Genomic DNA, 27826 nt, shown 5'->3' on the forward strand with positions numbered 1-27826 from the left:
ATAAATGCATAATTCTCAGACAGGACACAGCGAATTAAGCCGCCTCTCGTTTTCATCAGCAGATGGCAGGGGTGAAAAGCTTATAGCCTGAGAGCGAGGTAACAATAGGTAGACTCCTTAACCTTAGGCACAGAGGCTGGGTTAAGGCGCAGAACCACTTTACTATAGTTGGGTTTATCTCTGAAGTACACACTATTTGCCATCATAAGGTCAGCATGTGGAAAGAAGTCTTAGACCATGAGCGGTCTCAGTCAGCCTGAAAGGGAGACCAGACTCATTTAAATTTAGCCTTTCAAATGTCAGGCTGAGAAAATTAACTCAAATGCTGATGACAAATCTGTCTGCAAGGCCTAGTCACTGCACAAGGCAGTGGCCATGAATGATTGTGGAGCAGACAAGCTAGCTCTGCCATCCATGGCCAAGCTGTTTCAGTGCCTCACCCAGCTCAGTACTGAGGGCATGTGGCTGAGGAAATGAATACAGCAGCATTCCCGTGAGAGGGTCTAGTTTTAGCCATAATCACTAATACTCAGCCTTGAGAGCTAGCAATAGCTTCACAAATACAAACACAAGCTTCCTTGACGTGCTAGCTTTGTTGCAGACCCACGTGTTATAATGTCACAACCGCTCGTAGAAGAATATATTTTCCACCTATTTATTCATCCATTCTCTTCGACTTATCCTTATCAGGGTCACGGGAAGCGTATCCCAGCAACCATAGGGTGAAAGGTGTTATACACCCTGGACACGACGCCAGTCTGACGCTAAATCTTGTGATGAAAATATTACAGTGTCATAAAATTCCTGAAACAAAAAAAGCTAATGTTTGAGGATCAGCAAACAGTTAAATGGATAATCCTGTTCCAGGACCACCAAGGAGCTTTAGTGATCTTCACAGGAAAGAAAGCAAGCATGCCTGACGTGGGGACAGGGGCTAAGATAAAAGGGGGGACCCCATGTCCTTAAAGTGATTGGTCTGTTTTAGACAGACATGGTTGTAGTGGAGCTTCTGTGATTGTGCATGCCAGAGTGCTTGACTACAAGCTACACGAAACCATGCATTCATATAGTGCTTTTTTCCTCTATACTATACACTATACAAACACTTTATCTCACATTCATAGCTGTTCTGAATCACCAGTTAATTTGACAGTTAGCTTAACTGTTTTTTTACTTCACATTGTCCCATCTGTCTCCTAGTGAGGGCACCACAGTGAAGGCAGCAGGCAATATTCTGGATGACATTGGCAACATGTTTGATGACCTGGCCGACCAACTGGACGCCATGTTGGAGTGACCTCCCAACTTCTGTCCTGCACACAGAAAAAGTTCCTGTCTCAAGGGAGCAGCAAACAGAAATCCGAACAGTGAGTACGGGGTCAGAGGGAACCTTAGATGCTGGGAAGAACAGAGAGCGTGGAGCTCAGCACTTCCTGGGGTTTAAGATCAATCAGTTTGTGAATATTTGAGGACTTTCCTGCACAGCTTTTCCTCTGTTTTTGAACGTGAGCACTTCGCCTTAGGACATACACCTGGGAAAGTTATTGGAGGGAGTACAAACAGCCGCCAGAAGAGCTTCCCGATGTTGTTCAGTATCTTCAGTATCACTAAAAGGGAATAAGAGTCCATTGTATCCATGTAACCTGTGTATATACAGACACGTGTTTATGTGTGTAGTCAAATATCTTTATACTGAACATATTGACCTGTGATTATATTTATACTTATATATGTTTGTTTTTTTTAACCAAAAGAGTTCCTATTGGCTGCTTTAACTCATTCTATTGTATATTAGCAAGATGATCTAATATGTATATTTTGCTGCTTATGGTCTGTAGCGTGGGGAAATAATTGTTTAATATAGGGAAAGAATCATATTTCATAAATGTACATTGGATTGGCGTGGAACTGTTTTAACACAAGTGTTTTTTGTTGTTGTTCTTTAAAGCACTGTTACTGTCAGTAAAAACAGATGCTTATCGGTTTTAAAGTTATTTAGTAACAGAGCTCATCTCAGGTTGGTATGGTACCGTCAGCATGCTGTTTCATTTTAGCAGTGGCCAAAACATTTCGTGGAAGGCAACATGTTAATGAATTCAGAGTGACTGAACATGGAGTCTTCATTTGCTGCCAAAATGTTTAATTGGCTTATTAACTGATAGTTATATATTTGATTATATATTTAAATGAACAAACTCGATGTGAATTTGACATCAAATTTTTAAGAGGCTTTTAATTTTTTAGAACATTATCTCTCCCATTTTAATTTCACAATCAATCGTTTAGCATTTCCTGTTTCCATTTTTTTCGTTCAGTGTTAAATGTTGTTCCAGCAGTGTTCAGACTAAATCCCACAGAGGTTTTATGTGCCAGATTTCTGACAACATTTAGCAATTAGTTGCTTTTGTCTTACACTCTTATAGGTCTTTGAATGCAGTATAGGCTCACAAAATATGTCACAAACACTCTGTGGCGGGGCTGGCCCAAATGGTGGCTGAGCTGGTGGCCACGTGGAGGGAGCAGGCGGTGGTGTCGCGCTGAGAAGTGGATGAACTGCAGGACCAGACCGAGTGCCGGATGCACGTGATTATGATTCTGGCGGCTCGGCTCAGTTCCTGGCCAACACCGCTGCCGGCGCACCACAACTGTATGGGAGTGGCAGGTGTCCGATCTGCTCCGGGATGCCGTCTGCCTCCACACCTGTACCCACTCCTCAGGTGGAAGCAGCTTGTGCATGCTGGTGCCGCTGAGCAACCTCCGCGTCCACCACCAGCTCACTCACCTGCTCAGCCGGGGCCGAAGAAACTGTTTGTTGTTAAAGAAGAAAATAGAAGACTTAGTTTGTGGGATCAAACTGGTCTAATTTGTAGAACTGAGTTGTAAATTGAGAAAATGATTACTTTGAGTTTTGTATCAGTTAAATTACTCTGGCATACTTCAGCCTTCGTAGAGAGCAGGGACCAGTCTCATAACTGTAAATAACCAGCAAAGTTTGATAAGAACTTCACTTTGGATTTTTGTTCTTCTGTTTGTTTGTTCTCTAAGAACAATCGCTTGTTCCTGCTGTGGTGAAGACATTTGTCAGCAGATGCTAAATCTATTGTAGCACTGACAGTTACTCCTGTACCAATTCACTTTAAAATTCTCTGTTAGCTACTGACTCAATACTTCGCTTACTATCCAGTGGAATATCTGTTTTTGAGCCATTCTTTTTTTAATTGGGCTCTTTTAGAAAAGTCATTACTTTCAGCCATCTTTAGGCTTCCTTCTTTTGCACGCCTTCATTTTAAAAATGGAGTCGAATCTCTCTCCCAAACCTTTGCTGGGAAGATTTGGTTAATGGAAGCTGGCATGTTTTTACATTTTTTAAGATACCAAGCATGTTCACATTCATGCAACAGCTTTTTTCTCTGTTGTTTCGCTCTTCTGTTTTGTTTATTAATGTTTCCTTCTGAATTCTGTGTCAAACCAGAAATAATTAAAGGGATTTGTACTGACGGAGTGCTGTTGTTTTGCTTGTCAATATAAAATATGCATTATTATTTCAAGATTTTTCATTTGTTTTGCCATTCTCATTCAGAGCTTTTGATGTGCCATATAGTTGATGCATACATTGTTTACAGTTTACAGCTGATCCATAACCTCATCTCTGTACATTTAGCAGCTTTTTGTGTTCAGTCACATCTTATGGCTTTAATTTGCATAAGATAATTGAAGGAATATGTAATATTTTTTTCTTTTGGGGCTGTAGAAGCAGCTGTAAGTACATCATCACCATAAAAAGTTGATATGGTGATAACAGTAATATATGTAGGTAATATAGTTTGGCTGTTAGCAATAAAGGGAGTGTGAACTTACAAGGCTAGTTCACACAACAGTCACCTCATGTCCCTTTATATTGTTGGGTAAAGACACAGTTATTACCACTGCTGTTTTTCTCCACCATTATGTTATTTTTCTGTGGCCGAGAGGCTTAATAAAACAAAACAAAAAAAAACAAACCCTGATTGGATATGATGGGAATCACCATGAAAAGGGGCATTATATGCATCATTTGACTCCTCTGCACAAAATGATCTCTGAGTTCTGCCTCCTCCAATCAGTGACTTAATCAGATGATGTTGTTAGAATAGATTAAAAAGAATATCAAACAACAGAATAATGGGCAGTTAGGAATAAAAATAGATTATTGCAGCTCAGCTCACTGAGCAGTAAAATAAACACCTTATTTCAAATGAATCATTGAAACATTGAGTGTGCTTTTGTTGATGTTTAAGGTAATGGCTGCACATTAAAGCTCTGAAACTGGATACATTTAAACATTAAAGGTTACTGTCCCATAGCCTAATAGAGACGGAGACACTGTTTTAGTTTATCAGCAAATCTAAACTATGTGTTTTTTTCCCTAGTAGATGCAATTCTAGCAGTTCAAAATAGACTTGGCAGAATATTCAAATCAAGTGCAAATACATTTATCGATTTTCTGCACCACCAGCTAAATACATGCACATTCCAATTCCAATGTTATGCACAGCTTGCATCTGCCCAAAGTCAAAGTTGACAACAGCGCCCTGTGACATCACTATGAGTCCATAACAGGCTGACGTCAGCACGTTATAATATAAAATTGTGGAACATCAACGTTTTAGGATAGCCCTTCTCTCTGAGTGCTCCTGTTAAACTTGCTTCATAGTAGGCTTCTTAGTACTCTAAAAATGAAGTAAATACACACAGAGCTGAACAGACGTGTAAAACCTAGTACATCCCACAATTCAGGAGGCCACTGCTGTTGTGATTTGGCACTATATAAACAAAATACAAGTGAATTTTGGTTCAATCAATTTATGGTTGGCAACATTTCTTTATATAAAGTGTTAATGTCACCTGTGATGAATATTTCATTTCTACCTCAGGAATTAAGTGACTCCCACTGAGCTGCGTATGCTTTCACAGCCTGTATAAAACACAGTGAGGACCAGTGAGGCCACCCTTCAGAGGAAGCTAATTTCTGCCGCTTGTATCCGCGATATCGTTCTTTCAGTCACTGCCCACAGGTGAGGGTAGGGACGTAGTAAATCGAGAGCTTTGCTTTTACACTCAGCTCTCTCTTCACCACGACAGACTGAAGACATATAAAAGTGAAATATCTAAGATGTGCTTTGTTCGACATCTGCAACACCAACATCTGCTGTCACATTATAAAGCAGCTTAGTATAAGTGCAATCACATTCTTTCACCGTGCTTGTCTTTGCCTCAGTGCTTATGGATTCTCCTTCAAATTCTTCTTTCACCTCATGACATTTTCCATTAAAAAGGGAATTTTTGGACTGTTCTGATGGAGCACCAGACTGTGCACTGAGTATAAAACAGGTTAAACTTCACCAAGCACGGGTTCATCACCCCAAGTAGCATTGGATCCTCGGTTATAACAGGAATTTCAGGAATGCGGCTTTCAGATCAGTGTTTTCAAGGTTGATCGTGTGCATTAAAAACCAGACTGGGTTCCATTTTATTGATATGCTATGTTTATCAATGTTCATTAAGACATTCTACAGCACAGAGCCATCGGTACATTCTTTATATTTCCATTGGAGTGAAAGTGTGTAAGTGACGCTCGAGCCAAAAGATGCAGCTTAAAAATTGAACAGACTTCAGCAGAATCAACAAAACACAGAACATTTCTTTTCCTTGAGAATACATTTGTGTGTATATACAAATTTATCAAAAGCCACATTAAAAAGAAAAATAATAATCTCGTTTGAATCACAAATTAAGACGGAAAAAAACAAGGTAAAGAAGAGTAGACAGAGGTGCTACATTCTTTCTAAAATGTTCAGATTTAAAATTACAACTTGTCAAAAATTATCAATAATTTCTCGTTCCTATGCCCCAAAATTCCTTTCACGCTCCTTTTCGTATGAGAAAGTGCACACTGCTAGTTCTCTTCTTGATATATTATTAACATTCATTTCTGTGTGTGATGCTGACATTTCAAACGTCATTCAAAAGTTAAGAAGTCACAGAAACTCTAAATTAAAACAAATAAATCATCATATAATACTGTTTAACATGGGAGTTTAAAATAAGCTTGATGCCATATTATTTTTCACTCACAGCATGGGCTGATTATTTCTCTGGATTGGCCTCTGGATGGCAGTACAGAACCACCTGGAGGACATGAGGACGCCCGTGGCGTTTATAAGTTGCTAAACAGTTCATTCCTCTTGCTCCAGTCCATGGCCGGGGCCTTCTTGGCGCCACGCTTCTGCTGGGCTCTTTCTTTGGCCTGAGCTACTGTCAAGGCAAGACCCAGGCTGTCGATGGCTGGAGCTGGCTCTGACCTCGAAGCCCTTTCAATCTAGAAACACACATATATTCAAACAAGTTTGTTTTTCTCTGAGCTTTAAAACTATTCCAAATCTTTCAGTGGCATGGAGACAGTACCTCTGAAGGCGAGGAGTTGTTTGTTGCTGCTGGTAGGGAGCTGCTGGAAGAGGCACTGGAGACTGAAGAGCTCGCAGATACTTTAGGCTTTGCATTTATCTGCCAAACACACATTCAAAAGGGTCAATTCATCCAAAGTACAAAACACCATCCGGAAAGCATCTCAGCTTCAAAGGACATCAACATTTCGATTTGCAGAACTAGACTCTTTTCAAACCCAGTGGAGACTCAAAGTTTAGAGGTAGCTCATTTCAACTAGCTGCTCATTATAAGCCTTTCTGAATTTCCAGAGAAAGGAAACTTCACCAAAAAAGCAAAAATAAAAGCTCACTTCTCAATATCCTCATTCAATGTTAGAGTCCAACACCTGTAGCTCAGGAGGTAGAGCAGGTCATCTACTGATCGGACAGTTGGTGGTTTGATCCCTGGCCCCCCTAGTCTGTAAGCCAAATGTCCTTGGGCAAAATATTAACCCCAGGTTGCTCTCTGATACATCCATTGGAGTGTGAATGGTAGTTATAAAGCACTTTAAAACATAGAAGACAGTGCTTGTGTGCATGGGTGAATGTTGTATAGAGCGCTTTGAGTACTGTGGGAGAGTAGGAAAGTGCTATATAAGACAGTCTGTGTTTTTACATCAAACAATCTGAAGGGAAGTACAAGAATACAGATATGGTGTATTTCTTCTACGAGAGTCACACAAACATTTCTTTTTAATTATCAAGAGCAAATGTGCAGGCAGAGAGAGGGGAGTGTCACCAGCAGGGGGGGCTGGTCATTCAGAGGCTCAGTGTGAGCAGTCTTCTCTCTGAGCAGACGGTTCAGGGATCGGCACATAGCCCTGCTCCTATCTGATATGCAGTGTGGAACTCACCTCATCTATGAAAATTTGGCCTCCAGTGTGGAAGCAGCTGTTTCTCTAAAAATAACCTCAGCCCCATGCTGCACATGAGCATGAGCCCTCTGCTGTAAGGTGTCTTCATCAGACGCCTCTAATAGTATTCCATTTGCACTAATGCCACTTAAAAGCCTTTTAAGTTACTAAATATCTAAGCAGGACTATTGGCCACCTGATGATAAAAGGCACACTGGAGGGTCAGAGGTCAGGGTACGGATTCATGCCGCCATGTTATATAACAGCTGGTGAATGACTGATTGTTTGCTACAGAAGTCTGGCTGTATGTGAGAGTGTGTGAATGCTGCTTGTTAGTCACTTCATTAGCATAATCCTCAAATTAAAGCCACTGCAATCCCATGATCTTCTACTCCTGTTGCCATGGTGAAGAGGTCAGCCACAATGTCACTAGAGGGGCCAATCCACAATTCCCATGTTGTCACTGGGTGTGTGTGTGTGTGTGTGTATAGACGTAGTGGGTGGTGTTTATTTTGATGACTGAGCCTGTGCTAATTAAAGGGGCATTGCACTGGTTTTCTCAGGCTGAGGAGAAGTGAGTCTGCTACATTTTGAACTCTTTATGTGACATTTGTTACTTAAGTATAGCTGCATCCTGCTTCACTCTCTCGGGCTGCTTAATGTTGTCTCTTCAATTGCAGAAGACTCGTTAATATTAATGTCAATGCAACGACCGTGATCAATTTAATGTGGAAATTCAAAATCCTTTCAAATAACCCTACTATGAATACAGACATGTACAAAGAAGCATGCATAATTGAAGTAATGCAAATAATGATGGGACAAAGAAGAAACAATCAGAGCTTTAAATGGAACTCAATGCAAAAGCATCTTAAAGTGTAGGACCACAGACAGCAACTAGGGGGGCTATTTTCAGTTACTCCATTATCACAATGGAGTGGTGGCCAGAGCTCTGCGTAGTCAATTTGGCAGATTTTTATGCCAGATGCAACCCCAAAAATGTCTCTGCCACTGGATTCAAACCAGCGAGCTTTCACTTGCCATCAAATATATGAACCACTGCACAGTGCCAGTTTACTTCCATGAAGTACTAAATATATTTTGTTTATAACATTATGTGTATGTGATTTTTCTTTCAACTTTGGTCCTAATGGTTTGTGTGATGATGATCACTTTCAACATTATGCTATAATCAGGTAGATAGTAGACCTTAAAGACAGCATCTGTTGTAAAGGCTCACCATTCAGCACACTCACTTCACTAGATGCACCTTGTTTCTTTTCCTCACCTTTGATTGGGTGTGGTGCTTGCCCTTAATTGCACTCACCTGTCACTCGTTATATAAGGACTGCACTCACCTACAGCGGCAGCTGAGGTGAGTTTCTGTTCGAGTCTCCTGAGTTCATGTATTATTTTGAGTTACTTAAATCATACTTTATTTCCTTTCAGAGATAGCAGTCCATGTGTGTCTTTCCTTTTGCTCATTATTTAATAAAACAAAAAACCCTGCAAGTGATTACTGACTGTTCATTCTCATCCTGACCAGATGAGCCCATGATGGTAACAATCTCCAACCTCCTCTGAACCTTCCTTCAAAACAGCATCCTTGGGGGTGTGACTGGTGTGACTCCAAACTGTCTAGTTTGGAATGATTGACAAACATTAATAACTTTGAGTCACATGCTCACTGGTTTCATTCATTAGTTTGTAGTCAGAATTTTGAAGTAGACGACACACTTTCTTACTGTTCTTTAGGTTGTTTAACTGTGATAATGATCTGTTATTTTGGTAAATGTAGAAAAAATTGCCTTTTAAGGGGCATCTAGTGGTGAGAACAAAAATTATTAGCATCCTATGCATTGTGCATCCTGCTTGTGTGTGTGCATGCAAGGGGTCCTTACCTTGTCTTCTGCCATTGACTCTGGAAGAGGTCCTTCAAGAACAAACAAAACAGAAAAGTCCTCGTTTCACTCTGTCTGTTTCAAATAATTTTCCTCAGTATTTTATGTTTTGCACTTCTAAATATTAAGGAAACATAGTAAAAAGTGTGGTACCACTGATGTGTTCCTCAGTGGGCATAACATTGCATTTCTGGAAGAATTCCTCTGCCTCAATGTCAACCACCAGTAGCCTAGTCTCGTCTCCTCCGGCCTTTATGGCTGCCACCACCTCTGAGTGCTGCATCCCAGCCACAGACATACCATTAACCTGAAGAGACAACAGGAGAAACTTCAGGAAAAACTTCTTATATTCTATAATGATCCATTTTCAATGTTTCTCTCCAGAGACCGAAAGTTATAGCATGGCCCATTTTACTAAAGCCTGCTTATTATTTTCTCAGTTAACGGTTTGGAGAACAACCTTATTTTTGTTTTGTTTTTTTTAATCATGATTTTTACGTGTTATAAATCAATAAATAAGCAGAAACATTTTATTGTGTCCAACTTAAACACAAAGACTGAATAAATAGTGACACTGTATAACCAAAGTGAAACAGAAATGTTCTGAGTGTAAATTTGTTGCTCTCTAATTTTCTGTTATTGAGGGTTACACTTGGATTGACACTTGGCTGTTTCACAGGTAGGTTTGCTGTGTCTCTGAGCACAGTCTCAAAAGCATGGAGGACGTTCCAGGAGACAGACAGAGAGCCCAGCGTCCTTAGCCCTGTGTTAACTGTCTGGTATGGTGGACTATGGATTTGCCATAGAATACTAGAATTGGGAGGTCCCCCACTGTGCTTTTTACAGATGAGAGAGAGGTTCACCCTAAGCACATGTGACAAACTTAGAAGTGTTTGGATAAGTCACTGAGAATAATGTTTCTTTTAATGTCATTCAGCATGAGTGATTTGATGGAGGGTCAGTGACGGTCTGGGGAAGCATATCCCTGGAGGGATGCAAAGACCTCTCTACAGGCCAGGCAATGGCACCCTGACTGCTATTAGGTATTGGGATGAAATCCTTGGACCGACCGTCAGATGCTACAGCGATGCAGTAGATGCAAGGTTCCAACATTCTGTGCACAGAATATTCGGGCAGAATGTTCGTACCCAACCACTGACTGGCCCCCATGCTCGCCTGACCAATAGACCCAATAGAACAACTCTGGGATATTATATTTGGATCCATCTGACGCCGCCAGGTTGCATCTTAGACTGTCCAGGAGCTCTGGTCCAGATCTCGGAGGACATCCCGCAGGACAACATCCATCTCTTCATTAGGAACATGTCCTTATGTTGTCAGGCATGCATACAAGCCCAAAAACTGAGTACCATTCTAAGTTGCTGCAATGAAATTTCAGCAAAATATACTTGCCTGCCACATCATTTTTACACTTGGATTTTCAGGGTGTCTATAATTCAGCTTTGAATTCAGTAAGTTAATATTTTTTTACTTCCATCAAACAATGTGGCATTCTTTGATTCCAAACATGTATCCATGTTATTTATTTTTGATTTTTTTTAAAAAAGTTCTTTATTCAATGATTTTTGAGTACGATGCATATATGAATTCGATTTAACTTTCACTTTCAGTATCCAATTTTTACCATGCTCATTCTTTATTAGTACAACATTATTACTCACTTTTTATTACTCTTGATTTACTTCTAATGACAGAATGTTTCAACTTGACTTGGCGTGCTCAATGACAGCGACAGAATTTAGCCAGCTGATGCAGTTATTAAAACCAGCATGAAAACTAACCCTTTATTATAGTTTAGCAAATTGAAAAAATCGGAATCATGTATGTGTTTACCTAGATTGTGTGTGAGCTTTTACTATTGTCTGTTATCAAATATATTGGTAATACTAACAAAGCAGAATGAAAAGCTACTGTTTATTTAACTAACTAAACAAACTGATTGGTTTACCTCATTATTCTGCAATCAGAACTCCCTGTGAGTGCATAGCAGTTAGTACCAACCATTTTATGTCATCACTGACAATGTCGCAAAATCTCTGAAGTGCCCAAGAGAGTGTGTTGGTAGAACGTAGGGTAGATGCTATAAACAACTTCTTTTTGTTGAGCATGACTAACTATGTTAAAAGCATATTTCTTGGTTTGGAAATCTATGCACTTATTTTCTTTATATTTCTCTTCATCACCCCAGTCACTTTTTCCAGATGGATTACATTCTCTAAGAAGTTTTTTGGTGCAGGTCGCTTAACGTGGAAAGAGGGTTCTTCTTCCCCACAATTGCCAAGTTATTGGTAAAAGGAGACTGATTGCTGGTGTTCTGTCTCTAATATTGTGAGAATATACCACATACATTTAGATGAGTGCTATTGTGAAATTGGAGCCACATAAATAAAACTGAATAAAATGAATCAGGATATTTAACACACGGTGGAGAGCATCATTCCTTTTTCTTGGATTCATCTAACAGTAAGTTAACCGGCTTACTTTGGCAAAGAGTTTCTTTGGACAAGTGGAAATACTCAGATCCATTGTCTGTAGACTGTCACTGCCCATTCACACAGAGGACTACATAATGGAATGGACACCTTAAAGGAGATTAATGGCACTGGTGATGGCTAATATTGTGTCATACTACAAGGAGTGGTGTACAAGAATACTCCCAGAGTTGAAACTGATTAAGCACCCAGGGAGATAAGTCACTGAGGAATTTTTGTGGGAGGAAAATCGGAGAAGTTTCACCAGCTCCCACACAGGAACATCAGGAGATGGTACAGAACACTCTGCTTCAGAACCTTGACATGAACTTCCAGGACTGCCCACAAGACTCTGAGAAATTTCACTAAAATTCAGCTTTTAAATCTGTACAATATCCCAAATGTAGTCTTTCTCTCCCATGCATGGGAGAAGCCCGAGTGGACAGTTTGAAAGCTTCTAATTCAGCCGACAGACATGTTAAGCAGATTAACTATAAAGGATTATTGTCTCTCGCACACACTTAATGAGGCAGAGAATACCAATTTCTCCTTTACATCACATATAAACAAAGAAGCTTCTTAATAGTTCGGCTTCTGCTAATATTTCATTCAGTTTCTCATTTGCACACTGAAGTAATAGGATTACAGCTGATATATATATATGGCTAACACAGCTAAAACACACACACACACTCATACTCACATAAAAGTTGTTTAACTTTCATTATAGTCACCTTAAGGCAACTGTTGCTGTGTTTGGCACTTTTAAACCATAAAACGAGCCCTTTTAATCTGCGGTTGTGACTTTTTTTGCACAAACTGGTTCTCCTTAAGAATTTTTTTCCTAATATACCATCTCAAAGAGCTTTATCACAATTTATCAAGTTTTCGACTGCAAATCCTACAATTACGTAGAATACCTTTAACTTTCTGAGCTCACTGGTCATAAATGTTTTAATTTTGCACCAAAATTATTGTGGCTCGGACTTCTCAAATGCCTCAGCAGCGTTGCACTCTATAGCGACGGGATACTGGCATTGCCTATCCCTAGCCTGGTAGAGGAGTTTAAATGTGCAAAAGTGAGGCTTGAGATGTCACTCACAGACTCCCGGGACCCCATAATGAGAGGTACTGCTCCCACCCTAGCAACGGGGAGGAAGTGGACCCCAGCCACATCTGTGCTACAGGCCAAATCTCCTCTTCGACATCATGACGTGGTGGGTCACGTCCAACAGGGAAGAGGAGGATTTGGTCTTGGAGCAGTAACACCTTGGTGGCAACAGGCATCTGTAACCGAATGTCGAAAGTAGTGGAGGAGGTGCGACGACAGAAGGAAACAGCCAGACATGCTAGAGCCGTAGCGCTGGCCAAGAAGGGTCGCTGGATGAATTGGGAGAGTGTTGAAAAGAGGAAACTCTCATGGAGTGAAATCTGAGGAATGAAGTCTAATAGACTAAGTTTCATCATCCGAGCGACATATGATGTGCTACCTTCCCCAATAAATCTGCAGATGTGGTTTGGAAAGGACCCAGCCTACCTCCTGTGTAAAGTCCCAGCCACACTAATGCATATCTTGGTTGGTTGTAGGACTAGCCTTACTCAGGGCAGATACACATGGAGACACAACCAGGTTCTCAGGTGTCTGGCTGAGAAAGTTGAGCGCAAAAGGAAATCCATCAACGCTCAACCCTTCACGAAGCAAGAGGACCGTCAATTTTCATCAGCATTTGTCCGGGAGGGAGACGAGACGAGGACGAACCCCTCAACCCCAGACCTGGGCCCGCTGAAGGTTGCCAGGGATTGGCAGATGCAAGTGGACTTGGATTTTTCCCACAGAGATCGTAACAACAACTCTGCGACCAGACCTCGTCCTTTGGTCTAACTCCCAAAAACTTGCGTATGTCATTGAGCTGATGGTACCATGGGAGGAAGCAATTGAGGAGGCATTTTGTGGCAGACGCCCTCTGCCACAACAGAGGGCGTCGAAAGGGTAAAACATAACATTAGAAGTTTTGCTAGTTGACTGCTACAGCTGTCTCAGGGCCTCCTGGGGACAGTGCAGTTAACCTCATGGTAGTACAACTAAAAAGAAGACTGAAAAATGTTCCGCTCTTCTCCCCTTTTCTGGGAGGCAGTGGGGAGGTAGAGCGTACAGCCCGATCCGGCGGGGAGGTGTGGGAAGCCAGATCGGGCACCCCCCTTCCGGCTCTCCTATCTTATCTTATCTTACTTGTCTTACTCCTCTCTGTCACCTTTTCTGTCCCTTTGAAGAAATGAGGCTCCATAAATGCTAAAGAGGTAAGTATTTCTCAGTTGCAGTGAATAGATAGAATAAACTGTAGAAAATTAAACAGGAGAAAGAAGAAGAGAAAAACAATTTTAACATAAAGCAGTGACACACTCCGGGGCCTGATCAAACCTGGCAGGGCCTCCTTGGATGAGGGTGTCTAGTGATAATGGCTGAAACACCTGATGAATCCAAGGTCCACTACTGACGATGTGTCCCATATTTGAACAATTTGGATCAGATTTCTAATCCCTAAACCTAACCAGGGAAAATGGCAGGTTAGCTTGGGTAAAAGAACAAAAGTTGAGGCACACAACAATGTACGCTGCTGGTAAAGTTTCTGGGCTGCTTTCCTCATAACAGCCATCCCTCAAGATTTTCTCCATTAAAAGCAATGCATTGTCTGGGATTGTAACATCTAGTCCTTTACTGAATCATGTTAAAAATCTTTCTTCCCCTAATGTTATACTTCCATCAGTATTATTTTCAATATTCTTTGAATTTCACATCGTTTTCTTCTTATATCGTCTTTCCTTACACTCAGTAATGAAATCCAACTTTGATCACAATGTTTCATCACTAATTTTCAAACATAATTGTCTTTGATCTTCTTGGTTATTGTTGCTATTTAACATTAATAATAATAATAATGATGATGAAAATTTTAAAATAATAATAATAATAACAACATATTTGGTTTCTTATTGTGTGACGTTTTTAACGACAGGTGAAATAAGCAATGGCCACAATACTGAACTGTGCCATCATCTCTTGTCGTAATGGGTGTTGTTTATCAACTGCAGCTGCTGTCAAAGCACAGGGATATCTGAAAAAGTGAGTGTGTGTGTGCGAGTGCACGTACCTGGATGATCTTATCCTGCGGCCTGAGGCCGGCACTCTGTGCTGGAGAGTCCTCATCTACAGCTCTGATGAACTGGCCTGGTCTTGACTTCTCGCTGTGCAGGTTAAAGCCGTAGCCACTGGGGCCCTTTTTCAAGTGGCAGAGACGAGGCCGGCGCCCATCTCTCTCCTCCTACACAGGATCACACATGAAACTCAGTGTGAGAGTTCAGCCTAAAGTGTAACATTTTACTCTCATAACATACATATTCATACACATCGGTGCTTCGTCAAAATTATTAATCTGTTCTTCTAATTTTAAATATAAACCTGTCACAGTTATGAAGAAACCATAATTATAATACTCAGAGCAAGACACAAAGTATTTAACATAATAATTTATATTTAAGACTATTTAAATCAAAACAATCACAGGTTATGACTCAAAACAGAAAGTTAGGAGATACTGATAAAAACTAAAAACCAACATTACAATGATAAAATGATCAAAAAAATAAAAATGGTACCATTTCTAACACATTCTCAAAGTCATGTACTATCATCCGCTTATTAGAAACACCAACTAACCCGACCCCACTAACTACATATCTTTGAACTGTGGGAGAAAGCTAGAGAGAACCCACGCAAACATGTGGAGAGCATCCACAGAAAGATTATACCCAGGACCTTGCTGCTGTGAGGCAACAGTGCTAATCACAGCTCCACCGCTGCACAACTTGATATAGATAAATAATGATATCACATTTTAACATTTAGTACAATGCCAATTCTTTTTTATATATTATTTTAGAATTCTGACTTAATTTTTTATTGAAACTATACATCAGTCTAGCACACAGGTGACACTCTTAAATCTCGTTATTCTTTGCAGAGAATCAGTAAAAGCAGAATGCAGGAAATCATCTATTTGTGATTAGAGTATGTGACGAGGTTTATGACTTGTCAACCTGAGATGCAACATCAACACAGTTCCTACATGTTTGTTCTACGCTGCAAGGTTTGGACATCATGCAAAATCCCTATTGACATATTGTAGACATGAAGCTTCTTCAAATAACATCAAGTACATTAAATGTTCACGCATATGAGGTAAGATGGGTAACTGAATGAAGCAGCAGCATCCTGGCTCTGCTGCTCAGGCTAATCCTGCTGTGACCTGTGCCTAGTTAAGTGTTTAATCCAACATATGTTCTTGTAATACTGTAATCACACATGTGCTCCTGTGCTGACATCATGAACTTTATCTTTATTACAAAGCTCTTGGAAATGATTACAGATTTTCCAATACCTCACTTTCTCTCTTCTAAACATTCACTGTGAGTAAACTTAATTAACAGAACATTTGTATATAGACTTTTTTTTATTACTTATTTATTTAATTTTCAAAGTCCTAATTATAGCATAGGCCACAATACCAACATATTAATTAAGAAAATCTTTTATATACTTAATTTAAACTTCAACTAAATTATTCTAATTTAGAACTGTTGCTGACCATGTCCACCCCTTCGTGACCACAGTGCCTCCATCCTTGCACCTCAGCGGAGACTTTGATACTGATGATAAGATTTTATTACAGAGAACAGAGCATGTGTAGATCTTAAAGATACTCCGCCACAGCACTTTGAATCATATCTATCTAACAGACTCCATTTTGTTATTTGTGATGTAAATAAAACATAAAATACTTCTCCTCACATACAAAGTCTCGAATAATGAGGCCCCATCTTATCTTGGAGACCTCATAAAATCATAAAATCACATCACCATGATCAATAATAACAGAGCACTTGGCTCTCAGACTGCAGCTTTTCTGGTTGTTCCAAGAGTTATTAAAAGTAGAATGGGAGGCAGAGCCTTCAGCTTTCAGGCCCTTCTTCTGTAGAACCAGAATTTGGGAGACAGACACGGTCTCTACTTTAAAAATTAAGATTAAAACTGATTAAAACAGTTATAGTGTATAGTTAGGGCTGGATCATGTGACCCTGAAGCCTCCTTTTGTTATGCTGCAATAGGCCTAGTTTGTACCGAGTGTTCCTTCTTCACTCTTTTCACTCTTGTGTCTTTACATGTTACTGCGAATTTAATCAAGATTTATTATTTATCTCTGGCTTTTGTTTCATTGCCCAACCTCCAACCAGTCGCAGTGGATAGCCCTACCTGAGTGTGGTTATACTGGAGATTTCTTTTTAAAAGGGAGTTTTTCCTTCCCACTGTCACCAAGCAAGTGCTCCGTATTATTGTAGGGTGTTTATCTTACAATATAAAGCACCTTGAGGTGACTATTGTTGTGCTTTGGAGCTAAATAAAGAAAGTTGAATTGAACTGAATCTTCTGATGGCTTCTAGCAGGATATTGTGCCTTGTCAGAAACCTCAAGCTCAAACAAAACAAGTTACAATTGAGCACCTTTGGGATGTGGTGAAACGGCATATTTGCACCATGCATGTGCAGCAAAAAAAATCTTCAGCAACTGTATTAACTAGTAACATGTCAACATGAACCAAAGTCTCTGAGGAATGACTGACCTGTATCCAACACACAATAAAAGCTGTTCTGGGGGTAAAACGGGCTCCAACTAGTACTAGCAAGATGTAACTACAGACAGACAGATCTCAACAGTGCATACTGAAAAGTTCCACGTTATTTTCTTTTCTCAACAGAAAGTGGCTTCCATATTTAAGAGCCCTTTTAAAGTCAGCATGTGGATAGAGAACACCTGAGAATCCACATTAAAAAAAGGTCCACCTGTTCCACCCCAGATCCATCCATCTGTTGTACTTCAACTACCTGATAAAGCAATCAACAGCTGTCTGTAAATTACTTCCAAGTGTTTTTTCAAGATCAACCACTGCAGCCTCAGCACTGAATCAAGGCACCACTCCCTCCTCCCAGGCAGTGACACTGTGGATAATACACTGAAGCAGAGGTTTATATGAAATCAGGCCAGTTGATGATTGCTGAAAAATGATGGGTTGAGGTGATAGTCAGGTGCAACCTTTGGATGGAATCACACATTTATGACACAGTCTGTTAATGATGATAAGGATGACAAAATAACTGAGGTGGAAAGTTACACCAAAGGAATGCTGCAAGCAACGGTTATCTCACAAAGGCAGAATCACACCTTTGGTTATAAGTACCCACCTAGAGCTGCAACAATCGGATAACAAATCAGCTGGCTGATATGGCACATAGTTTGATTTTAAAATAATGATTAAAGTTATTGTTCAAGGGGAAGCTACAATTGTTGCCTTATTAGATAAACAGTAAACTGAATATTTACAAAAGGCAAAACTGGCATATTAGTTGAAAATATATTTGCAAAAACCAAACAAAGCTGCATTTTATGAATATTCTGTGAGCACCAAATTGACAATGGGTAATTTTCAGACACTGACATGGATATATTTTATTTGCCTAAATAACAGGGCAATATTCTTTGGATTTTAATGCCCACAAACATCACATCAGTCTCATTTCAAACAGCAGGAAACTGCAGGTATATATCAGGTACTAGACTAGCTGGTAGAAACAGTGCACAGTTTAATCCATTTACTGCACCATAGGTGAGCCTGAGAATCAACCTATGGCAGAGCGGCACAGTAGGTGACCAGGAATAGACTGCCAGCCCTCATACTTCAGTCTCTCTGTTGACATCAGTGACTCTTCACAGCGAGGGGAAGAGAAACACAGGCTTTGACTTCACAAGCCAGGCATGTGTTTGTCGTCAGACCACTTTTTGTTCCTAAATGTTTAATCCAGCCCTGCTGTTTCTGTCAAACTGGACTCTAAGAGGCCCCAAAAGCCGAAAGTCTGGGCGTGGTGACAACACTCAGCAGGGAAATGGAGGTCGAAGAGCAGAAACTCAAAGCCAGGCTAGCTTTCCTTTAGATTAGACTCAAAATTGGATTGGACACTTTGTGCCTGGAATGAGTAAAATCCTCATCATTGTATTGTTTTCAAACTACTGGGTCTATTAGCAAGTAGGTCAGCAGGTGTCTCTGCACTGTTTTCTCTCTCTCTCTGTATGAACAGGCTGGAGACTGTTTGCTAAAGCAGGGAACTGAGTAAATATAGACAGAAAAATATATGAGAAGCACGGAGAATGTCATGTTATGAACTCCCTCAGCTTTTGTCTGATTTCTTTAGTGCATTGAGTCCGACTCAACTTTTCAGATGATTCATGTGCAGGAAATACAGTATCAGCAAATTCGCACAGACACGTACACACTCACACTGCAGTGACAGTGAGATTTGTATGATAATAAAAGTGCTGGGTAAAGTCCAGCAGTGTCCCTTTTACACACACTGTTGCTAACCAATCAGGATGCATTTTCATTATTCATTAGCGAACTAGTTACTGACCATTAAAAAAGGGTTTCCATATCATAGAAAAGCTTAGGCAATTTTTTTCCAATTTCTTAAGACCAAAGGAGAAAAACCAAAGTTGCATCCATCAGCTACTATTTACATTAGCCAGCAGGCTACTTGTAATGTTTAGATGCCTCAACCCAACTAACATAAGCATCTGCTGTGCCTTGTAAACTCAATCATAATTTGCATAATACATCCATGCATAACTTCATTAAACATGTTATGTACTGAGCAGACTTTAAGTACACTGACAGCATTAAAATCATACAATTTTTAGATTTAAAGAAATGTAATCCATGCTAACAAATCTCAGACAACACCTAAGGAAGACAATATTAAATGTGACCAACAGGCAATGCTTCACCAATATCTCTAAGCTTAATTGGTTGGTTGTATTGTATTGCTGATTGACAGGGGGAATGCACTGTACTGGTTGGTATCAGTGTGCATGTTTCATCTGCACATGTTACTTGTGATATAATCTAATTTTGTGCCTGCATAGAAAAAATATCTGGTGTGTGATCTGCCATAAGCAGCTGCAGCGTAAACGTAGGATTACCCAGTGTTGGTGTGATGGTACAAGAGGCATGGAGCAGCCATGATAAACATTCTCTAAGCTTGTTCAATATCAAAGGTTAATGGTTTTACAGCTGACTATAGTTAAACATCAAATCCTGTGCTTTAACCTCATCATAATGACAGCTGGGAGGACCTTGTACTGAGGGAGTGAGTGATGTGAAAACTTTATGACCATCTATGCCACACAGATAAAAGCTACTCCTCGAACAGGGTGTAAATTGAAATTCTGAACTGCACTGACCTGTGTCTGCAGAACTGTGCTTACCAGGTTTGTCAGTATTATGTAACCAACAGCCCCTCTTACCTCTACTAACAGCAAGAGTTAAACAACTGATTTAACCAGGATTTAAACTTCTGTGGTTGCAATGTAACCAACATTAGTGGTCTATGTTGTTGCCGGCACTTATGCTTGTGGTGGTACGTTACAACTTACTTACCTTGTGGTCACGACCTGGTGTTCTACATGTCGTGTCAGCACATAGAAACAAAAAAACATGGTGGGACTTTTTCCCAGTCTGGGTCCCCAGTCTTTGCTGTGGTTTATTTGGGTTTGTTTTTTGGAGGCAAACACATTTATCCCCCAAGGTTTACCACATCTTTGGTCTTCTTTGGTCCATCACCTCCATTTTGACAGTTTCAACAATCTCCCTACAGGAATTTGATGATATTTGTGAATCCTTAAATTGATGCTATGATTATTATTACTTATATTGAGGATGATTGTTAAAATTCAAAAACTGTGCCAAAAAATTATCTGGAAAAGTAGTAATCAACAGTACTGAAAAGGCCAATTAGCCACAGAAGCTGTGGGCTACGCTGACCTGACATGTAGTTATATTGCTAGAGAAGTGCATGTGAGACTATGTTGTAGCTTAGGGGGTAGGATTTCAAAGGCATTTACAGTCTATGTTTGTGCACTTTAGAAAAAAAAGGAGTCAGTGCTTTAGTGCCTGATATCCAGTTATTTCAAACTGCTCAGCCACAAACTGACTTTACTTCCTGATATATGCACTAATATTTAGTTTTGCCTGAGAAGCTTATTCGCTTACATAATCAAAACCAAACATATATGCCTTTGTACACAGCTTTATGGTTATCATTAACCGGCTGAGACAAAAAACAAACAGTGATGTTTCAGCACTATAGCAACTAGCTAAAAGGGCAGGAAGTGGTTTCTTCGCCTGTTCCACCCCAACACCCCAACAACTCTGCAGAGGAACCTGCTGTCTGTGTCAGTCTGTGTGTATATGAACACACATTTGCTCTGGGTGTATGTTTATATTTAGAAAATCCGCTACTGAAACTGTTGTTTTTGTCAAGACCAAGTATGTCCTTTACTTATTTTCTCTAGTGGCTATTGAACTAACTTGCTTAGCTTTACATGGTAGCATGATGTCAAAATGAGCTCACAGGAATTAAAAACAAAAACATTAAATATACAGTCCTATAAAAAAAGAAAGCTTTGATTGGATTCTATTTAGTCCTGTGAAAAACTACACCCCGTGATTTAATACCTTTTTGCCTTTTTGAGTTCATGGTCACCCAGTGACTGCTGGGTACCACTTCTGTTGCTACAAAACAAGCCTAAATCATCAGTCTCTATCACAGGGGTGGGCAACTCCAGGCCTCAAGGGCCGGTGTCCTGCAGGTATTAGATGTGTCCTTGATCCAACACAGCTGATTCAAATGGCTAAATGACCTCCTCAACATGTCTTGAAGTTCTCCAGAGGCCTGGTAATGAACTAATCATGTGATTCAGGTGTGTTGACCCAGGGTGATATCTAAAACCTGCAGGACACCGGCCCTCGAGGCCTGGAATTGCCCACCTCTGCTCTACCATCATGCTTGACAAGTGGTATAATGTGTCCCTACTGATAGGCTGTCAGTTTGTTTTTTGACACTGTGCATTAAGGTCAAACATGTCCACTTTGGTCTAAAACTGGGGTGTCCAACTCCAGGCCTCAAGGGCCGGTGTCCTGCAGGTTTTAGATGTGACCGTGATCCAACACAGTGGATTCAAATGGCTAAATGACCTCCTCAACATGTCTTGAAGTTCAGGGGCCTGGTAATGAACTAATCATTTGATTCAGGTGTGTTGACACAGGGTGAGATCTAAAACCTGCAGGACACCGGCCCTTGAGGCCTGGAGTTCGACACCCCTGGTCTAAACCACCTACAGTTGTTTATATGCTAAACTGTGCTGCTATATTTTTTAGAAAAAAGCTTTCTGTCCTGGGAAAGAGCCACTTGTCCAGTCTTTTTCTATTTGTACTGTTATTAATTTTAACATGTAACATGCTAACTGAGGCCTTCAGAGTAGCTCATGAGTTTTTGCAAGAGCTTGGAGAGGAACTAGAAGTCTTTGAGTTAGTTGAGCCAATTGTTCTTCCTCTTTGTTAGATAGGCTAGCAAATAAACTTCTTCTGTGCTAATTTTATTATTTGGCTGAGGTGGAGCCGACAGAATACCTTGTGAACCCATTTGTGGTTTTCCTGAAACATCCCATTAGAAGGATGCTCTGAGGAGGGCCCAGGGATTTATGGAAGAATTACAACATCCTACCAGGAGCTGATGGAGGTGGTTGGGAAAAGCATTACTTTGTTAAGCCGCCACCATCAACCAGATACAGATAAGCAGTAGCAACATATTTCAGTTCAAGCATGTTTTGGTCTATGTGCACACAGGCATCTCAGTCTGTTTTGTCATGCTGAATGCCCAATTTAGCTACTGCTGACTGATCAGAGCTGAAAGCAGGCTGAGCCCACAGCTTGGTGACACAGGAGCCCATATGTACCAAAGTATCAATGCACTCAGAGTTGAAAAGAGGGAGAGATATCAAAGACGCTTTCCTAATTGGTTGCAACAAATGTAATTATAATCTCTGTAATACCAAAAAGCCTGAGCAGTGGATATAAAAGGCTTTCTCCAGACAGCTTAACTATACAGTTCATCCACAGCCTGAGCCAACAAAATGATGACAGAGGCTGAAAGTATCCTCTACTTTGGAAGGTCCTTAAATAGCCTAAAAACGCCTAAAGTGAATGGTTGTCTCCATGTTCTTCAATGTTACGAATGAAGGAGAGAAGCTTGGATAATAAACACAGTATTTTGTAAACTTTGGGAATGTGCTCAGTCAGATGATACCAACAGCAGTTTAATGGAGTTTGTTTTGGATGGCAGTCCATACAAAGAATCCTCTGAGAGAAAATTGCTCCCCATGGCAAAGTATTCAAATTCTGGTCCCAATCACAAATTTCTAACTTTAGCATACACTCTGCACAAGGAGGATCAAAATACTACACACTCCTCGAGATGTTTTGTATGTTCTGCAAGCTATAACTTGCAATACGTGGGACCCATTTGATGCATTACATGATCACTGCTGAGAGGTCCAAACGCTTTCTACCATCCACACTATTAACTCCTCAAAAATCTACTTAGACAATAGAAAATGTAGTTTACTATGTGCAGTTCCAGCAATAGCTGGGTATAAATATCCTAAGTCCTACCCATCCCTTTCAACTGAAGTTGATAGGCAGCTTGGCTATTAGTAGCTATCAATAATTTTGACGACTGAGTTGGTTGTTGTTGCCATTTTAATGAAATATTAGCACAGAAGCTTAGAGAGTCGGAAATTATACAGAGGGGGATTTTGCAACAACCTGAAAAGACTTTGGAAAAAAACATAAAAAAAACCAAAACAAAACTAAAATGTGACAATTTCTTAGACTTCTCCTGGGTGCTGATGTTGCAGTATTGTCTGAGTACTCAGGTATTCAACCCAAGTACTGATCAACTGCAGAAAAAGTGGCTACCTGTGCCAAAACTCTGAGAATAAATAGCCATAGCCATAGGCTAAATTGATGTGGCTATGTGATGACTATGTCTGTGCAAAGTAACCAACACAGCAGGTATACAGAGCCTTCAGGTTGCAGAGGGATTTCCAGTAATGTACTGCGCAATCCTTTCCACTCCATTCTTGTATTTTTATACATCTTTGCATGTACATAATTTTATCTACTGTCTCCAGTACTTTGCATTTGTCCTGTTTGTCATTTTTTTGTTTGATAAAACGACTTCAACAGTCATTACACAAGAGAGATTACCTATCAAGTGGAGATAATAAAATTAGTAGGTGGTAAAACACCCATATGCCTATCACAATTATATCAGTATGAGAATATACTGTTTGTTAGCCGACGTTTAAACTGCAGCAGAAATATCATAGACTTTGAGCTCATTATCTCATAATCTACTCACTATGCAACACTCACACTCCTATAAATGGTTCAGTGAAAGTTCAAAAATCCACCTATTAACAGACTCAGGGTTGTAGCACTAATAAAACAATGAGAAGAAAACTATAATCTTCAGTAGGTGCAGACTCTGTCCTACACACACACACACACACACACACACACACTGCACAAGAAGTTAAGGAAAGTAAGGAAAAGCAGCTGATTCTGAGGAATACATGAACTTTTCAATGCACACAAAATAAAGTCTATGTGTGATTACTTTGTTTTTAAGTGTGAAAGAGGAACATCCACCTGTATTTTCCTTCAGAAATGACTTAAATGTCTACTCAATTAACAAAAACCAATGCTGATTATTATGAACGTTATCTAATCAAATGGAAGGGCTTAATTGTTTCATTTTTTATCTATTGCTCTGGTGGTGTGATCTGGTCACTGTATGAAAGTGTATGCACTTCAAGGTCAGTATGACACTCTTGTTGAGGTCTGAGAATCCTCTCTCATTTTCTTCCTGGCCCATAAGCATTGTTCTCCACAGGCAATCACTGTGGACAAAGCCTCTTTTTGCTGCCGGGGATCTCTATGGTGACCAACAGACAACCTCAGTGTAGTGTGAAGACTCTGGAAGCTCGAATGGTACATGCTAACATGCTCACTTAGTTTGTGCTTTTATGTGACGTGAAAAAAAATATTTGCAGAACAAGAAGAAGATATCCAAGTATGTCATGGAATTTTAGGAAAACTGTGAAATCATGTATCGTTTCACCACAAGCAAGGCTACCCAAGTGTATCCCACTGAATGGCCAATATCACACAATCAGAAAAGCTCTGCCAAGTTTCCCATCAGGCAGGAATTTCGCTGATGGTTTGCAGCAATACAGACAGCGAATACACACTTTACACGTAGTGTAAAGTCAAGGGGCAAAGATACAGGCAGATAAAAATTCCAGTTAAATAGAAGCACAGCAAAAGGTGTGAACTTGGTTCACATGGAATGTAGAAATGCTGTATGTTTGATGAATGAGATACTTTCGCAACTTTAACAATAATGATTTAGAGGGCCACTGGAGTAACTTCTTAAATCCTTGCCAAGTCCAAAGATTAGAAACTATGTTATAAAAAATGGGCGCAATGAATACTTTTGTGATAACAGATAACCAGTGGTATTACACAAGCAAAAAGCAAAAGTACATTTGGAAGCTCACTTTAACAAACAGGCAATAAGTAAGAATTTACACAAGAATATCAAATTGACAGGGTTTCTGCCAGTTGATTACAATTATGGTGGCAGTGGTCGCACCATGCAAAACATAAGACAAATCTGAAATCTGATAGTCAAGGCCAGCAACATCTAGCTCTTAACCTAATGTTATGTAGCCCAAGAGCTAGCTTTACAAACATTAGCTCAATGAGCGCTTGACATAATGGTCCTCTAACTGAGCTTTGCCTCTGAGTTTGGACAGCTAATCCGTTATCTATTTAAATCTTCTTCTTTTTTTCTTTTTTTTTAATTGTACAGTGTAACATTAGTTATTTGTAATAGCTATTTGTCATAGGTGGCCACGAGTGAGATTAGCTAACACTGCTACTACTGCATTTCCATATAAAAAAGTTAGAACAGCTAGCAGTTATTGCTGTGCAAAATATCAACTCACTTTAGTTAGGAGTTACTACAATGGACATTCCATGCTCTGGTTGCTTATGTAACTGTTTATGTATTTCTCACCAGATTACGCCACAGTCAGCAATGTCCTTTGTTTCCACAAGTAGTCGCTTCGGTCATTCAGCTCAAAGATGAAGTTTGAATGAAGAATAAGTTCTATAGTGATGCTAGTCTCTTCCTACGTGAAGCGGGTGTTCTGGGCTTCATGAGGCTAGCCTTTGACTAGGCCTTATTGTGTGAGAAACAAAGAACTTGTTTTAAAAGTAATTAATTATTCATTGAGTAGCAGAAAACATGAAGACACACTTGTTTTGTAAGTCCCCCCCCCCTTTATAACTTTCAACCTGCTTATAGTAAACACATTTTCCACTTGCCCTGGAAATAAAAAAAAATCCACTTTTTCCTGAGAATCCTTAATAAAAACTGCTCTCCATTCTGAGACCTGAACACAGCTTAACACCTCCACAATAAGGCTATTTTGCAACGCTCTTACACAACATTTAAATCTGGGTCCAGACTTTGCACTGGCTAAACAGTTACATAGCAAACAAAATCTTGCCATGTTTGTGACCGTTTCAAAGCATAACCTTATAAAATGCTTTCATAGCTGACAGAAAATGCTCTGCCTTACAAAGAGGCATGATTGTGGTGAACAAATGAAAGAAAACATGTCATAGTACTTCACCAGTTAAGTTGACAGAAGGTCTCTGAACATTACCATTGAAGCAAATGACGTGACAAAAACTCTAACATACCTTAATATTCTGAGTGTTTGAGTAATAACCACATTATGTCAAGTCTCAGCTCTCAGTGAGATCATTTTAGATAATATTAAAAATGAAAAAAAGACACGCTCATTCTCAGAATGTATCAATTGTGACACATTTCCTGGTCCAACGAGACAAACCTTACAAGGAATTCAGTACAGAAAGCAGACAGGATCTGATACACATGATAAACATTCTGTTGAACGGGAATGAGCAGACACCTGTTATTACCGCAGTGTGTCACATCTCTGTCATAGATAGCAGTGCATATACTTTCATGTATTTTCATGAACTAAAATTGATTTATGCCAAAAACAACCTTTAAGATTAATGGAGTAATGAATAATAATAATAATGATACAAGAAATACAACTCACTCCTAGTCAAGAAATTAACAGCTGACCATTTTGACGTTCGACCTTACAATTCCACGTGTCTACCGGTGTGGGTTTAATTAGAAAAGAAAAAACTAAAAACAACATTTTAAAAAAGAAAGGAAAGTTCAGGGTACATTAAATAAAGTTTAGTACTCACTTAAGTGAGTTTCTGCGCTTTACTGTACCTTGGTGCTTGAGCTGACACTATGCCTCTCGGATCTCTCCGAGGAAGAATCCCCGTTCTCAAGCGGGGCAGGGGTGCCGTTGCTCTGAGTGTCCCCGCGGTCTGAGTCGCTGTCACTGCCTGGTATGGGAATTCCTTCTGTGACGAATTCTATCCGGCACTGTAGGTTGTGTTTTTTCAGCAGCTCCGAGGTCTCGGGGTCCACCACAATAAGCTCTAAAGCCCCAGAGGTTGCCCGTATCTTGGCGACCACTTGCTGATGACTGTCCCCCTCTACGCTCTCCCCATTCACGAACATCAATCGGTCTCCAGCCAGGAGCCCGGCCTCGGAGGCGGGAGTGTCGGACTCCACGAGCCTGATGAACTGCCCGATCTTGCCCTTCTCTCCGTGCAGGTGGAACCCATACCCGCTGGGTCCTTTCTCCAACACACAAAGCCTGGGTCGAAGTTTTGACATGTTGGCGTTTTGTTAACCAACGAAAACTTTTAGCCCCCCTATTCAAACAACTTTCAAACAGTGAGCTTACGAAAAGAAACTGACACCTGTTGCGCACAGTGACTTTGCTACAGCTCTACTTCCGTTGAACTGAGTCCCAGTGAGATTTCCGCTGCTAATGTTGCCTTTTGACTCGTTTCACAGATCCACCCCTGTGCACTATGTTGCAACGTCTAGGTTTTTTTTTTCCGACTCCAACCTCACACGGTCCAGTCTTCAGTGGCGCTACCACGAATCAAGTTAACGCATTCAAATGAACATCCCCCATC

The 27826-nt window shown here is 40.2% G+C and overlaps 2 protein-coding genes across 6 annotated transcripts in view; one reads left to right on the forward strand and one right to left on the reverse strand.

Moving 5' to 3' along the window:
• The window catches only part of LOC134632872 (caskin-2-like), a 51744-nt gene extending 48247 nt beyond the window's left edge, over window positions 1-3497 (forward strand). For 4 of the 5 annotated variants that reach the window (XM_063481721.1, XM_063481722.1, XM_063481723.1 and 1 more), the window contains one exon: window positions 1201-3497. In XM_063481721.1, coding sequence (XP_063337791.1) covers window positions 1201-1297 — 97 coding nt within the window. In that variant the 3' untranslated portion in view covers window positions 1298-3497. The remainder of the gene's footprint in view (window positions 1-1200) is intronic. The other variant, XR_010094613.1, reaches the window with a different exon arrangement.
• Window positions 3498-5502: 2005 nt separating this feature from the next.
• nherf1a (NHERF family PDZ scaffold protein 1a) lies at window positions 5503-27790 on the reverse strand. The gene is made up of 6 exons (XM_063481718.1): window positions 27063-27790; window positions 14861-15031; window positions 9373-9526; window positions 9220-9251; window positions 6445-6543; window positions 5503-6358 (listed from the first exon to the last, which is right to left on the reverse strand). The coding sequence occupies exons 1-6, from the start codon at window positions 27516-27518 to the stop codon at window positions 6197-6199; spliced, it is 1074 nt and encodes a 357-aa protein (XP_063337788.1). The 5' UTR covers window positions 27519-27790; the 3' UTR covers window positions 5503-6196.
• Between the last annotated feature and the right edge of the window lie 36 nt (window positions 27791-27826).

Source organism: Pelmatolapia mariae, linkage group LG8 (assembly GCF_036321145.2).
Source record: "Pelmatolapia mariae isolate MD_Pm_ZW linkage group LG8, Pm_UMD_F_2, whole genome shotgun sequence".
NCBI lineage: Eukaryota > Metazoa > Chordata > Actinopteri > Cichliformes > Cichlidae > Pelmatolapia > Pelmatolapia mariae.

What these genes read in the sequence shown, in the direction of transcription:
- nherf1a (XM_063481718.1), bottom strand. Translation starts at nt 27,518, where the DNA reads ATGTCAAAACTTCGACCCAGGCTTTGTGTGTTGGAGAAAGGACCCAGC. An exon ending in AGTCAATGGCAGAAGACAAG is followed by an intron (nt 6,544 to 9,219) that starts GTAAGGACCCCT and finishes TGTGTTTGGCAG; the next exon opens with ATAAATGCAAAGCCTAAAGT. An exon ending in ACAACTCCTCGCCTTCAGAG is followed by an intron (nt 6,359 to 6,444) that starts GTACTGTCTCCA and finishes GTGTGTTTCTAG; the next exon opens with ATTGAAAGGGCTTCGAGGTC.